Source organism: Pagrus major, chromosome 8, assembly GCF_040436345.1.
Source record: "Pagrus major chromosome 8, Pma_NU_1.0".
NCBI classification, from domain to species: Eukaryota; Metazoa; Chordata; class Actinopteri; order Spariformes; family Sparidae; genus Pagrus; species Pagrus major.
In genome coordinates, this window is record NC_133222.1 from 2,456,494 (window position 1) to 2,471,885 (window position 15,392).

The 15,392-nt window shown below is 44.3% G+C and overlaps 2 protein-coding genes across 2 annotated transcripts in view; both read right to left on the reverse strand.

Moving 5' to 3' along the window:
• Positions 1 to 7,660, reverse strand: part of LOC141000851 (E3 ubiquitin-protein ligase TRIM39-like) — a 17,744-nt gene extending 10,084 nt beyond the window's left edge. The window contains exon 1 of the mRNA XM_073471732.1: positions 7,568 to 7,660. The gene's annotated coding sequence lies outside the window, so the exon portion shown is untranslated. The remainder of the gene's footprint in view (positions 1 to 7,567) is intronic.
• Positions 1,916 to 15,187, reverse strand: LOC141000852 (uncharacterized). The gene is given in 6 exon segments (XM_073471733.1): positions 1,916 to 3,724; positions 4,586 to 6,197; positions 8,734 to 8,960; positions 9,120 to 9,274; positions 13,029 to 14,715; positions 15,101 to 15,187. Coding segments are annotated over 5 exon segments (5,316 nt in total). The 5' UTR covers positions 14,707 to 14,715; positions 15,101 to 15,187; the 3' UTR covers positions 1,916 to 2,080.
• Between the last annotated feature and the right edge of the window lie 205 nt (positions 15,188 to 15,392).

Here is a 15,392-nt window from a genome sequence, read left to right on the forward strand (position 1 = left end):
ATTTCTAACCTGTCACATTACAGGGAGGAAATACAGAAAGTGGGTTTCACTGTGATTTTAAATACTTTCAAAGCCGTCTTAAAGGTCCAGTGTGTAGGATTTAGGAGGATGTATCAGCAGAAATGAAATATAATATTAATAATGATGTTTTCATTAGTGTATAATCACCTGAAACTAAGAATCGTTGTGTTTTCTTACTTTAGAAAGAGACTTTTATATCCACAGAGGGAGCAGCTCCTCTTCCACAGTCTGTCAGGTTTCTACGGCAGCCCAGAACGGACAAACCAAACAAAGTCAAAGTAAAATTGTGTTTTTTAGAAAAATCTCCTCAGTTAGAGAGAGAGGTGACATCACTCAAAGATCAGTAGTCTGTCTGATAAAACACAGAGGGATTTATAATTATCACTTTTATTTCCTCGCTTTATTTTGAAAATCCTGAAGCGTAGACGGAGCAGAAGAGCGTCAGGCTGCAGTTTGTTAAAAACTCCACCAGAGGGCGACCTCAGCTGTCATTTAATCTCTACTAACATTTGTGTTGTGTTCATTTCACCTTCTCAAACACAACAACAGCTTTACATTACATTAAATGACCTCATACACTTTGCATTATCTGACATCAGATGACTCGACATAACACTCAGTACATCTTCTGTTCAGGCTCATTCTCTCTCCCTGACTCACACATCATGCAGGTGTTTGGTTTCTAAAACAGATGAATCAGAGAAGAGTCGACCACCTGCTGCAGGTTTTGTTCTTCTTATCAGAAGCTGTTATGTGTTTGAGTCACTGGCTGGTTGAGGTTGATGTCATCAGACAGGATGGTATGCAGCAGGAGACAAGTGGATGTCTTGTCTGCAATGTCGACTTTTTTCATTTGAACCTTCTTTTGAAATATCGAGTACATTTGTCCCCTGGTGTCCTCTGAGACGTCATGTTACATTATATAGGATCCAAAAACAGAAAGATTTGGTTCCACTGAGATATTTAACAGAGGGAGAGGAACGTCCTCAAGATCCTGAACTGGACTTGAACTCTCACCTTAGGCAACATCTGGACAGCTGCACCGCTCTGTGTTCAAAAACCTTCATCAATATTTTATAATAACAAATTATTGACAGACCTCGTGAGTATGTGAAAGGGGTAAACGTTTGCTGGAGGCAATGGAGAAGTTTTGTATTATAACAACCTGCCACTTTATCATGTGATGACCAGAAAAGATTGATTGAATAAGAGAGAGATGTTATTTTATGAAAATAATGAGTTCTGTGGTATAAAGTGAAATCTTTTTAATAACAGAATCATTTGTATCCAGTAATAACAAGCAAATATTTCAAATAACATGAAGAATATTTTATAACTTTTCTCCTTATAACAAGAGACTGAGGGTTTTTGTTGTGGTGGTGGCTCCACTAGAGGGCGACCTCAGATCACTGGTTTAGTTCATATCAGCTGTTCAAACCTTCAATAACATGACATCACCTCACACTACCAGCTGTCTCAGGTGTGATGGAGGATTGGAGCTCCTCAGCTCAAGTCAGTCTGAGAACAGCTGATGGTGTTTTTAATCACATGATTTGGTCGTCATTAGAAACATCAGCTGCTGATATCAATAACAAACTAAATAATGAATCAGACACTATAAAATGTTCTTTTGCTCTTTCTATTTTATTCATAAAGAAAAACAAAATCAAATTACTTTTTGCTCATTTATAACTTTTTTTGTCAGGATGCAGCTCTTCTTATATGTACAATGATCAGACAATAACAGGGTTAAACTCAACACACAAATGCTTCATATATCTGAGTACATTGTTTTCTGATGATTTAACAGTGTTGAAGGCAGGTAATGCAGTTATTAGAATAAATGAGGCTACATTAGATAATATCAATCAATGTGGTAAAACTGGTGTGTTGTAAATATCAATGTGACACATCAAAGAAAAACATTTGCTGTTAAAATGATAAAAACACATTAATCAGATTCTGAAAAACAACAATGTATACATCATACATCACCAATAAATGTACATTTATTACATTAAATGATGTGAATCTTTCAGTAGAAAATCAAATGTTTGTTCTACGCAGTGTGATTGACAGGAGAGATGATCAGAGGGGCAGAGTTTTCACCACCATCATTATCACATGGACTGAAGAGTGGGTAGAGTTTCTGAGTGAAGCAGCAGCCAGTAAAGGAGTAGATAAGAGCTGCAGCATCAACGTCATAAAAGGAGACCAGACCCTCCTCATAATCCACAAACACCCCCACCTTCTCAGGCTGACACCTCAGAGAGAGACGGACACGAGGATCAGCAAGAGCTTTGTACTCATTTTCATTCCTCAACCATATCGACCAGTAACCATCCTGAGGAGACAGTGTGATTATTCTCTTCCTGTTGATCGACTCTCTGGCCACTCCTAAATCCCAGTCCGTCTTCTCTTTAACCTGAACCTCATAATAAAATCTTCCTGAAGAGAAACTCTGCTTTGATAAGACACCAGGACAAGGATTAAATCTCTCTGGGTTGTCTGGGAGATTCTTCTTTACATCACCATGTTTAACTTGTTTTCCATCATCAGACAGGATGAGTTTGGGATGTGCTGTATCAGGATCGAGTGTCACATCCACTGCATACTGCTGGACCCACTTCAGCTCGACCTTCTTCATCTGTTTACTGAGCGTCTCCTCCAGCTGATTCACAGCTCTCACCACAGTCCCCTCATATGAAGGTGGACGGACGCTGACTCCTGTCCAGTCCTTGGTGGGTGGAGCAGCGTTCAGTGATGGGAAGCTTTGGAGGAGGTGGAGGTGGTCTTCAGACTGTGAGAGCTGCTCCACCTCAGAGTTTCTCTTCTCCAGCTCAGAGATTTCCTGTTCCAGCTCTTTGATGAAGCCTTCAGCCTGTTTCTCTGTCTTTCTCTGCTTCTCTTTGATGGTGTCGATGAGCTCGGCCTGGCTTCTCTCAACAGACTCCTTCAGAGCGGTGAAGACCTGAACACCAGCTGCTATCTCTCTGTCTGCATCTTTCTTACTGAGCTTCACTGAGCGCTTCATCTCCTGAATCTTCAGTCATCTCTTCTGGATCATCTGCTGAATTTCAGCATCTCTCTTCCCCAGCTCGGCCTTCTTTCCTTCATATTCTTCTTTCAGAGGAACAACATCATGTGTCTTGTGGTCTAAAACAGAGCAGAGCATGCAGACACACATCTGGTCGGTCTTACAGAACAGCTCCAGCAGTTTATCGTGCTTCGTACACATCCTGCCTTCCAGGTTCTCCACAGGGTCGATCAGCTGATGTCTTTTCAGGCCTGACTTTGTCAGATGAGGCTCCAGGTGAGTCTCACAGTAGGAGGCCAGACACACCAGGCAGGACTTCAGGGCCTTCAGTTTGGTTCCAGTGCAGACGTCACAGGGAACTTCTGCTGGTTTGGAAACTTGTTGCTCTGAGCTGCTGCTGCTGGCTTTCTGTTGAGCTGACTGTCTGAACTGAGCAGCCATCTCAGAGATGAACGTGTTGACCTGCAGCTTTGGTCTCGTGTAGAAAACCTCTTTACAGTTGGGACACTTGTACGGGACATTAACACTCCAGTGTTGAGTGATGCAGGTTTTACAAAAGTTGTGTCCACATGGTATGGTGACTGGATCAGTGAACACATCCAGACAGATGGAGCACAGAAACTGATCTTCAGTCAGCAGACAGCTGGCAGCAGACATGTTTACAGCCTGAGGATGAAAAGAAAAGAACAACAGCTTTAATACATTTATTTAGAATATTTAATGAGTTAAAATGTAACAATGATTGGTGGATTATGAGGAGAATCATCATGAATTCAGTTGTTTTATTGGCAGCAGGAGGACAGTTTGCTCCCAGTCCTCGTGCTTCAGTGTTGACTTTGAGAACATCAATAAATTATTGTTGAAATGACACAATGCTGATGTTTTATAATTTCCAATGACTTCATGTGGACTTGAAGGTAAATTAGACTCATGTTGCACAAGTTAATTGATTTCTAATGTGTAATAAACTGATCTGGTTTAATTGTAAAGAAATTGTTCGAAGTATTCTTTAACAGAGTCGATGTAATGTGACCCAGTGACTCCAAATCAAAATCAAAATCAGAATCAGAATCAGAAATGCTTCATTGATCCCTGAGGAGGAAAATGTGTATGTTACAGTCGCTCTTTCTATAATAAAAAATATCATACTGTAGATATAAACAAGATTTAAATAGAGAAAGATAATATGACACCAGTAACAAGGGATAAAACTTATAAAGTATTAAAATACATTTTAAAATGAAATATTAAAAGTACTAAAATATAGAAATAAAGATGTTATTACACTGGATAATAATAATAATACATTTTATTTCATAGCCCCCTTTCTGTCACTCAAGGACACCTTACAGTAAAAAAGAGACAATGCACAGTACACAATAGAATAAAATAAGTTAAAAATAAAAATAAAATAAATAAATAAAAAGAAAGCCACAAATGTACACAAGAGTAAAAACAGTTAAAATGGACAGGAAATTCAGTTAAAGGGAAAAAGCAATCTTAAACAGGTGTGTTTTGAGTTGGCACTTGAAATGTGATAGTGTACTGATGTTCCTTATTTCTGGTGGCAGAGAGTTCCAGAGCCGGGGAGCAGAGCGGCTGAAAGCTCTGCTCCCAAAGGTGGTGAGACGGGCCGGGGGGACAGTCAGCAGAATGGAGGAGGATGAACGGAGGGTGCGAGAAGGAGTGGCGATATGGAGAAGATTGGAAAGATATGGGGGGGCAAGATTGTGAATGGCCTTGAATGATTGGCAGAAGGATTTTGAAGTCAATGCGGGACTTAACCGGGAGCCAGTGGAGCTGCTGTAGGACGGGAGTGATGTGGTGGATGGAGGGGGTTCTGGTGATGACACGGGCAGCTGAATTCTGAACCAGTTGAAGTTTGTGCAGGGATTTGTGGGTGAGACCGGAGAGGAGGGAGTTGCAGTAATCCAGGTGGGAAGTGATGAGACTATGGACAAGGAAAGCAGTGGTATGGGGAGTAAGGGAGGGGCGGAGGTGGTTGATGTTGCGTAGGTGGAAGTAAGCAGACCGGGTGATGTTGTTGATGTGAGATTGGAAGGAAAGTGTACTGTTGAGGATGACACCCAGACTCTTAACCTGTGGGGAGGGGGAAACGGAGCAGTTCTCAATGACGAGGGGGAATCTGTCGGTTTTGGAAAGTGTTGATTGTGTGCCAATGAGAAGAATCTCAGTTTTGTCAGAGTTGAGTTTTAGTAGATTTGAAGTGAACCAGGATTTTATTTCAGTTAAGCAGTCATTAAGGGAGGAGGGCGGGAGGTTGGAAGTGGGCTTATTGGCGAGGTAGAGCTGGGTGTCATCTGCGTAGCAGTGAAAAGTGATGTTATGTTTGTGGAATATATTGCCAAGGGGAAGGAGATAAATGATAAAGAGGAGAGGCCCCAGGACAGAGCCCTGAGGCACACCTGAGGTGACAGGGGAAGGTTGGGATGTGAAGGTTTTTAGCAGGATGAACTGAGTGCAGGAGAGATATGATTTGAACCAGTTTAGAGGAGTATGAGTGATGCCAAGGGAGGATAATCTCTGGAGGAGGGTGGTGTGACAGATGGTGTCGAAGGCTGCACTGAGGTCGAAGAGGATGAGAATGGAGAGTAAACCAGAATCAGCTGCCATGACGAGGTCGTTGGTTATTTTTATGAGTGCAGTTTCTGTGCTATGGAGAGGGCGGAAACCAGACTGGAACTGTTCGTACAGGTTGTTGTTGGATAAATGAGAATGGAGTTGAATTGCTACTGTTTTTTCAAGAATCTTGGAGATGAAGGGGAGATTAGAGATTGGACGTAGGTTATTGAAGCTTATGGGATCTGCACCGGTATTTTTCAAAATTGGGGTAATTGCAGCAGTCTTGAATGGTGTAGGAACAGTTCCAGTGGAGAGAGAGGAGTGGATGATGGCAGAGATGAGAGGGACCAGGGAAGGGAGGCAGGCTTTGACCAGAACTGTGGGGAGAGGGTCGAGCTGACAGGTGGATGGCTTGGACTTGCGGATAAGATCTGAAATTTCTGAGGTGGTGGGGAGCTGGAAGGAGGAGAAAGAGTGGGTAGGAGGAGGAAGTTCGGATACGACATTGAGGGTGGTTTGTGAGCTGAGATGTTGGTGGATCATCTGGATTTTCTGACTGAGGAATGACATGATGGAGTTACAGAAAGCAGTGGAACAGAGGTGAGATGGCAGAGATTCCGGGGCTTGGGTGATATTCTTGTACAGTGAGAACAGTGATTTGGTGTTACCTTTGTTGGAACAGATTATGCCAGTGTAATAATTGGATTTTGTTTGGGTAATGCAGTTCTTGTAATGTAACATATGATTTTTGTAAATGTCTTTGTGTATATGAAGTCCAGTTTTCCTGTATAGCCGCTCGAGTTGTAAGTGAGACAAGTCTCGTCACTGATTTTAATATCAAACTTAACACATTTATTATGGTTTCCTGTGCACGTTAATAAAAACTTTGGCTAAAACAATGAATTTAAGTGTTTTAATTAGATGTACATTTTTATTACATAACTGTAATAGAAAGGGTCACATTAGATACGTTCTGTCTCCTGTAATAAGTTGCACATCTTGTTATTTAGTTTCTACACACTGACTCAACATGACAGAAACACTTTGTGTTTAATGTGACATTTACATTGAACGTATGTAGAATTAGATGGAAAATGTACATGTTATTAAAATACTGAAAGTCTCTGTTTCAGGCTGATAATATATTTATCCAGTATTTGTCTCTATTGTTTGTTTTATTGAAGCGTTTGAGGCAGAAAGAGAAAAATCAGCATCTGTGTCCAAAGAGCTTCAGTGTCAGAGAGTCAGCTTGGAGGAGGAGGAGGAGGAAGAGGAGGTACAGAGAGAGAGGATGAAGATACAGAGAGCAGAGAATCACACACATTAAATGTGCAGAAGAAGAGATGAAAGCTGCTCTGGACTGCAGGACACTCAAACTATTTCTCTCCAAAACTCCCACGACCACTGACGGACCTCAGGTGAAAATATGCCCTGAGTGGAACTTCCTGTCTGAGTAGAGCTCAGGTTTGTGTTAATATCAGGGTAAATATTATCAGCTGTACTGCTTTATAAAGGCAGACAACAGTAACTACAGAAACAGTGAGGCTGAGATAAAGTGTCCAAAGTTCAAGCTACTGATCAAAGTTTTTAAATAAGTTGTTACACATCAGTTTTATACCTTTAAGGCAATAAAACAACAGTCACCTGAAGTCAGATACTGTCATCTGTACTTTGGACCCTCCAAAGGGTGTCTAAGCTAGGCTAGTTAGCTTTTAGCACGACAAGTTGACACTTTTTTCTCTGCTACTGTTGGATTTAGTTACTGTCTTCTATGTGTGCAGTATGTGGTATAACAAACTCAATGACTCACATGTTGAACACAACATGTTTACATAAATGTAAAAAAAAAGTCAGATTGTGGTTTTAACTCATGTTTGACCTGATTATTAGTCAGGTCATTTAGTCTGTGTAGGTCAGTGTACTCACCAGTGTTTGCAGAGATTCTGCTGTTGAGTTGAGAAAAACCTGATGGATTCAGTTGAATCTTTCTTCAGAGAGAAACAGAGAGACTCGTCTGGACTGCAGCTCTGCTGTCACTCAGACAAACTTCCTCTTTTACTGCTGGAAATGTGACGTTGAAGCTTTTCTTCTCTCAGAGTTGCTCCTCCTCTCAGTGGAGCTCTGTAAGTGAGCTTTTATTGCCTCGTTGGGAAACACCTTGAAAAAGCTTTGGATCAATATGAGTCTTTACTTTTTCTTATTCTTTCAGTATCACTTGATATCAGGCGACACATATTAACCACTAACTAGTTGCTTATTAGCTGCATATTGTCTCTTTATTAGTCATTATAAAGCACTTATTAATTCCTTATTCTGCGTGATTATTTTCTACAACTACTAGAACGTTTATGAAGAGTTTCCCTCAATAACCTCCTGATTACTGCTTATTGATAGTAAATGAGGAAGTTGTTGGACATGAATTATGATCTTAATTTTCTTTGTTCAGTATGAGCCTCAAGAGAAAAGTCATTCCTCCTTAATAACATGTATAAATATGGTTTAATCTTATGTGACAGAACTCGAAACTACAAGTGTTAAAAGTGTCCAAATAACTCTGAATCAAGTCTTTCTGACTCCAACATGTTCCTCATTGTTAAGTGACGTCTTGCTCTTATAGTTGAACCTGTGTGGGTTAATAAGTGTCAAAACACTGACACAACTACCACTGATAAATATGAGATATTACAAAAACTAAAGTCTGACGGCAGTTCAATCATAATGTCTTCAAACATCAGCAAACTGTATTAGTTTTCACTCCTTCAGGTCGAGATAAGTACAACAACAATAATCTGGTTCAAAGTAAAAGTACTGATGCTAATGTCGTAGCTGTTTCAGGAGGCCTGAGATCTGAGCACTTTTAAAATACATATTTGAACTTGAACCGACACCTTATCGTGGTGGAGGGGTTTGAGCACCTGAATGATCCTAGGAGCTATGTTGTATGTATGTATGTATGTCCGGGGCTTAATGCCCCTGGTAGGGTCTCCCAAGGCAAACAGGTCCTAGGTGACAGGTCAGACTAAGAGCGGTTCCAAAGCCCCCTATGACAGACATTACAACAAGGACGTGTACGTCGCCCAGAATGGCGTCACCAGGGCGCCACCCTGGAGCCAGGCCCGGGGTTGGGGCTCGCAGGCGAGCGCCTGGTGGCCGGGTCTTTGCCCACGGGACCTGGCCGGGCACAGCCCGAAGGAGCGACGTGGGCCCGCCCTCCAGTAGGCCCACCACCCGCAGGAGGGTTCAGAAGGGGCTGGTGCGGTGCGATTTGGGTGGCTGTCCTGGGCAGGTGCCCCGGTGACCCAATCCCCGGACGTTGACTCTAGCCATGGGGACATGGAATGTCACCTCGCTGAGGGGGAAAGAGCCTGAACTGGTGCAGGAGGTTCAGCGCTACCGGCTAGAGATAGTCGGACTCACCTCCACGCACAGTCTGGGCTCTGGAACCCAACTTTTTGAGAGAGGCTGGACTCTCTTCTACTCTGGAGTTGCCCGTGGTGAGAGGCGGTGAGCTGGTGTGGGCCTGCTCATAGCTACCCAGCTCAGCCGCCACGTGTTGGAGTTTTCCCTGGTGAATGAGAGGGTCGTTTCCCTGTGCCTTCGGGTCGGGGATAGGTCTCTCACTGTTGTTTCGGCCTACGGGCCAGGCGGCAGTGCAGAGTACCCGGCCTTCTTGGAGTCCCTGGGAGGGGTACTGGAAAGTGCTCCAACTGGGGACTTCAACGCTCACGTGGGCAGCGACAGTGTTACCTGGAGGGGTGTGATTGGGAGGAACGGCCTCCCTGATCTGAACCCGAGTGGTGTTCTGTTGTTGGACTTCTGTGCTAGCCACAGTTTGTCCATAACGAACACCATGTTCAAGCATAAGGGTGTTCATCAGTGCACGTGGCACAAGGACACCCTAGGCCGGAGGTCAATGATCGACTTTGTGGTCATGTCATCTGACCTCCGGCCGTACGTCTTGGACACTCGGGTGAAGAGAGGGGCTGAGCTGTCAACTGATCACCACCTGGTGGTGAGTTGGTTTCGCTGGCAGGGGAGGAAGCTGGACAGACTTGGCAGACCCAAACATACTGTGAGGTTCTGCTGGGAACATCTGGTGGAACCCTCTGTCGGGGAGGTCTTCAACTCCCACCTCCGGGAGAGCTTTGACCAGATCCCGAGGGAGGCTGGGGACATTGAGTCCGATTGGGCCTTGTTCTCCGCTTCCATTGTTGACGCGGCTGTTCGGAGCTGTGGCCGTAAGGTCTCCGGTGCCTGTCGTGGCGGCAATCCCCGAACTCGGTGGTGGACACCGACAGTAAGGGATGCTGTCAAGCTGAAGAAGGAGTCCTGTCGAGCCTGGTTGGCTCGGGGGACTCCTGAGGCAGCTGACGGGTACCGGCAGGCCAAGCGTGCTGCAGCACGGGCGGTCGCGGAAGCATAGACTCGGGTCTGGGAAAAGTTCGGGGAGGCCATGGAGAAGGACTACTGGTCGGCCTCGAGGAAATTCTGGCAAACCATCCGGCGCCTTAGGAAGGGAAAGCAGCACCCCGCCAACACTGTTTACGGTGGAGGCGGGGAGCTGTTGACCTTGCCTGGGGATATCATCAGGCGGTGGAAGGAGTACTTCGAGGATCTCCTCAATCCCACTGACACGTCTTCCATAGAGGAAGCAGAGGCTGGGGACTCGGAGGTTGATCCATTCATCACCCAAGCCGAATTCACCGAGGTAGTCCGGAAGCTGCCAGGTGGCAAAGCACCGGGGGTGGATGAGATCCACCCTGAGTACCTCAAGTCTCTGGATGTTGTGGGGCTGTCTTGGCTGACACGTCTCTGCAACATCGCGTGGCAGTCGGGGACAGTGCCTCTGGACTAGCAGACCGGGGTGGTGGTCCCTATTCAAAAAGGGGGACCGGAGGGTGTGTTCCAACTATCGGGGATCACACTCCTCAGCCTCCTTGGTAAAGTCTATTCCAGGGTACTGGAGAGGAGAATTCTGCCGATAGTCGAACCTTGGATTCAGGAGGAACAATGCGTTTTTCATCCTGGCCGTGGAACACTGGACCAGCTCTATACCCTCCGCAGGGTGCTGGAGGGTTCATGGGAGTTTGCCCAACCAGTCCACATGTGTTTTGTGGACTTGGAGAAGGCATTTGACCGTGTCCCTCGTGGCATTCTGTGGGAGGTGCTTCGGGAGTACGGGGTCGGGGGCCCTCTGCTAAGGGATGTACGGTCCCTGTACGATCGGAGCAGGAGCTTGGTTCGCATTGCCGGCAGTCAGTCAGACCTTTTTCCAGTACATTTTGGACTCCGGCAGGGCTGCCCTTTGTCACCGGTTCTTTTCATTATTTTTATGGACAGAATTTCTAGGCGCAGTCATGGGCCGGAGGGGATCTGGTTCGGGAGCCAACGGATTTCATCCCTGCTTTTCGCAGATGATGATGTCTTGTTGGCTCCTTCGAGCCGGGACCTCCAGCATGTCCTGGGGCGATTTGCAGCCGAGTGTGAAGCAGCTGGGATGAGAATCAGCACCTCCAAGTCTGAGGCCATGGTTCTCAACCGGAAAAAGGTGGCTTGTTCCCTCCGGGTTGGGGGAGAGTTCCTGCCTCAAGTGGAGGAGTTCAAGTATCTCGGGGTCTTGTTCACGAGTGAGGGAAGGATGGAGCGCGAGATTAACAGGCGGATCGGTGCGGCGGCCGCAGTAATGGGGTCGTTGTATCGGTCCGTCGTGGTGAAGAGAGAGCTGAGCCAAAAGACGAAGCTCTCGATTTACCGGTCAGTCTACGTTCCTACCCTCACCTATGGTCATGAACTTTGGGACGTGACCGAAAGAATAAGATCCCGGATACAAGCGGCCGAAATGAGTTTCCTTCGCAGGGTGGCAGGGCGCTCCCTTAGAGATAGGGTGAGGAGCTCTGTCACACGGGAGGAGCTCGGAGTAGAGCCGCTGCTCCTCCACATCGAGAGGAGTCAGCTGAGGTGGCTCGGGCATCTGTATCGGATGCAGAAACGCACAAATGCACAAACAGTTACCTGAAACAAAGTTATTTATAATTACAAGATTACACAACAACAGAGACATGAGTTTATTTCCTGTTGAATGTAAAATGTATATCTATAAAGTCGTACAGACAGATGTAGTGAAGTAAAAGTACAATATTTCCTCCTCAGATGTCGTGGTGGGAAAATAAGAAGCCTCCAAAAACAGAAACCCTCAAGAAAAGTTGGGTAATCTCATTTCTGTATGTGAGTAAATGTACTTAGTTACTTCCTGTCTCTGACTGTAACATGTCAGTGTGTATCTGATCCAAACACTAAACAGTCTGTGATCCATCACAGCAACTAATCCCTCTGCACTTCACTGCTGTTCTCCAAAGTGTTGAGCAGCTTTTCTCTGTCGGGAACGTTTCTCACAGATTACATTAGAAGGAGGACAATAAGAGTTTTGACCTGAGATGGAGAATCCTTCTGATTGGACCACAGCTGTAGATTAAAGAGCTTCTCTGTGATTCTGCTCTTTTAAAATGAAGCTGAGTTCAATTATTTTAAAGTTAAAGTCTGAGCTCAAAAAACTACAAAACACACAGAGAAGCTCATCAGTGACATCAGAGAACTTGAACCAGTTAGATTTCATTGTTCTGCCTTCATGTAATCTGCTTCAGCATCAGACTGTGTAGATCTTCATTAAGAGCAGGTCCTCATGTGGCCACAGGCTGCAGTTTGTTATGAGCTCCACTAGAGGGCGACCTCAGATCACTGGTTTAGTTCATATCAGCTGTTCAAACCTTCAATAACATGACATCATCTCACACTACCAGCTGTCTCAGATGTGATGGAGGATTGGAGCTCATCAGCTCAAGTCAGTCTGAGAACAGCTGATGGTGTTTTTAATCACATGATTTGGTCGTCATTAGAAACATCAGCTGTTGATATCAATAAAAAAACTAAATAATGAATCAGACACAATAAAATGTTTTTTTCTGTTTTATTCATAAATAAAAACAAAATCAAATGACTTTTGTCTCATTCATAAATGTTTTGTCAGGATGCAGCTCTTTTTATATTTACAGACAAAACTCAACACACAAATGTTTCATATATCTGAGTACATTGTTTTCTGATGATTTAACAGTGTTGAAGGCAGGTAATGCAGTTATTAGAATAAATGAGGCTACATTAGATAATATCAATCAATGTGGTAAAACAATTTAATTTAATTTTAATTGTACTATTGTAATCCTGCAAGGGGAAATTCTTTTTTTATCTACAATGGCAACCATGTATACATCATACATCATAAATGTACATTTATTACATTAAATGATGTGAAACTTTCTGTATAAAATCAAATGTTTGTTCTACTCAGTGTGATTGACAAGAGAGATGATCAGAGGGGCAGAGTTTTTGCCACCATAATTAAGTTCAGGACTGAAGTATGGGTAGAGTTTCTGAGTGAAGCAGCAGCCAGTAAAGGAGTAGATAAGAGCTGCAGCATCAACGTCATAAAAGGAGACCAGACCCTCCTCATAATCCACAAACACCCCCACCTTCTCAGGCTGACTCTTCAGAGAGAGACGGACTGGAGGGTCAGCAAGAGCTTTGAACTCATTTTTATTCCTCAACCATATCATCCAGTAACCATCCTGAGGACACGGTGTGATTTGTCCCTTCCTGTTGATCGACTCTCTGGCCACTCCTAAAGCCCACCCAGTCTTCCCTTTAACCTGAACCTCATAATACAATCTTCCTGAAGAGAAACTCTGCTTTGCTATGACACAGGCACAAGTATCAAATCTCTCTGGGTTGTCTGGGAGATTCTTTTTTACATCACCATGTTTAACTTGTTTTCCATCATCAGACAGGATGAGGTTGGGCTGTGCTGTATCAGGATCGAGTTTCACATCCACTGCATACTGCTGGACCCTCTTCAGCTCAAGCAGCTTCTTCATCTGTTTACTGAGCGTCTCCTCCAGCTGATTCACAGCTCTCACCACAGTCCCCTCATATGAAGGTGGACGGATGCTGACTCCTGTCCAGTCCCTGGTGAATGGAGCAGTGTTCAGTGATGGGGAGTTTTGGAAGAAGCTGTGCAATTTGAGCTGAAGAAGAGAGGCTCTTTTCAATGGTTTAGAGATTTTTATCCTCGCGTTCAATGATTGGAAGCTTTGGAGGAGGTGGAGGTGGTCTTCAGACTGTGAGAGCTGCTCCACCTCAGAGCTTCTCTTCTCCAGCTCAGAGATTTCCTGTTCCAGCTCTTTGATGAAGCCTTCAGCCTGTTTCTCTGTCTTTCTCTGCTTCTCTTTGATGGTGTCGATGAGCTCGGCCTGGCTTCTCTCAACAGACTTCTTCAGAGCGGTGAAGACCTGAACACCAGCTGCTATCTCTCTGTCTGCATCTTTCTCACTGAGCTCCACTGAGCGCTTCATCTCCTGAATCTTCAGTCGTCTCTTCTGGATCATCTGCTGAATTTCAGCGTCTGTCTTCCCCAGCTCGGCCTTCTTTCCTTCATATCCTTCTTTCAGAGGAACAACATCATGTGTCTTGTGGTCTAAAACAGAGCAGAGCATGCAGACACACATCTGGTCGGTCTTACAGAACAGCTCCAGCAGTTTATCGTGCTTTGTACACATCCTGCCTTCCAGGTTCTCCACAGGGTCGATCAGCTGATGTCTTTTCAGGCCTGACTTTGTCAGATGAGGCTCCAGGTGAGTCTCACAGTAGGAGACCAGACACACCAGGCAGGACTTCAGGGCCTTCAGTTTGGTTCCAGTGCAGACGTCACAGGGAACTTCTCCTGGTTTGGAAACTTGTTGCTCTGAGCTGCTGCTGCTGGCTTTCTGTTGAGCTGACTGTCTGAACTGAGCAGCCACCTCTGAGATGAAAGTATTGACCTGCAGCTCAGGTCTGGTGTTGAAAACCTCTTTACAGTTGGGACACTGACACTTGTCATTTTTATCCCAGTGTTGAGTGATGCAGGTTTTACAGAAGTTGTGTCCACATGATGTGGTGACTGGATCAGTGAACACATCCTGACAGATGGAGCACAGAAGCTTATCTTCAGTCAGCAGACAGCTGGCAGCAGACATGTTTACAGTCTGAGGAGGAAAAGAAACCAAAAAGACAAAAGTATAATAACTTTTATTTAGAATATTTAATTTGATAAAATTGAACATTTGATTGTTGGAATATTCAGAGAATCATCATGAATGCTGTTGTTATGCTGCCACCACTCCGGGTCGACTTTGAGACCATCAATAAATTATTGTTGAAATGACACAATGCTGATGTTTTTTCTTTTCCAATACCTTCATGTGGACTTGTGCATATAAGAGAAAATGTAAATTAAAAAATGTGACTTAATTGACCTCATGTAGCATTATTGATTAATATTATTGATTTCTCATGTGTAATTAACTGATTTGGTTTTAACTCAGTCTTGAAGAAATATTCAGTCAGGTCTGTGTAGGTCAGTGTACTCACCAGTGTTTGCAGAGATTCTGCTGGTTAGTTGAGAAAAACCTGATGGATTCAGTTGAAAACAGAGAGACTCGTCTGGACTGCAGCTCTGCTGTCACTCTGACAAACTGTCAGTTTCATCTCAGGAAATGTGGCGCAGCAGTTTTTTCTTGTTGCTCCTCCTCTCAGTGAAGCTCTGTCAGTTTTACTGACTCCTTGTGAAACTTGTTGACAAAGTTTTGGAACAAAAACTACTTTTACTTTTTTGTTTCTTGGTCTTTTCTCGGCAGTGGAAGTTTACAGCAGCCAAAAGAAG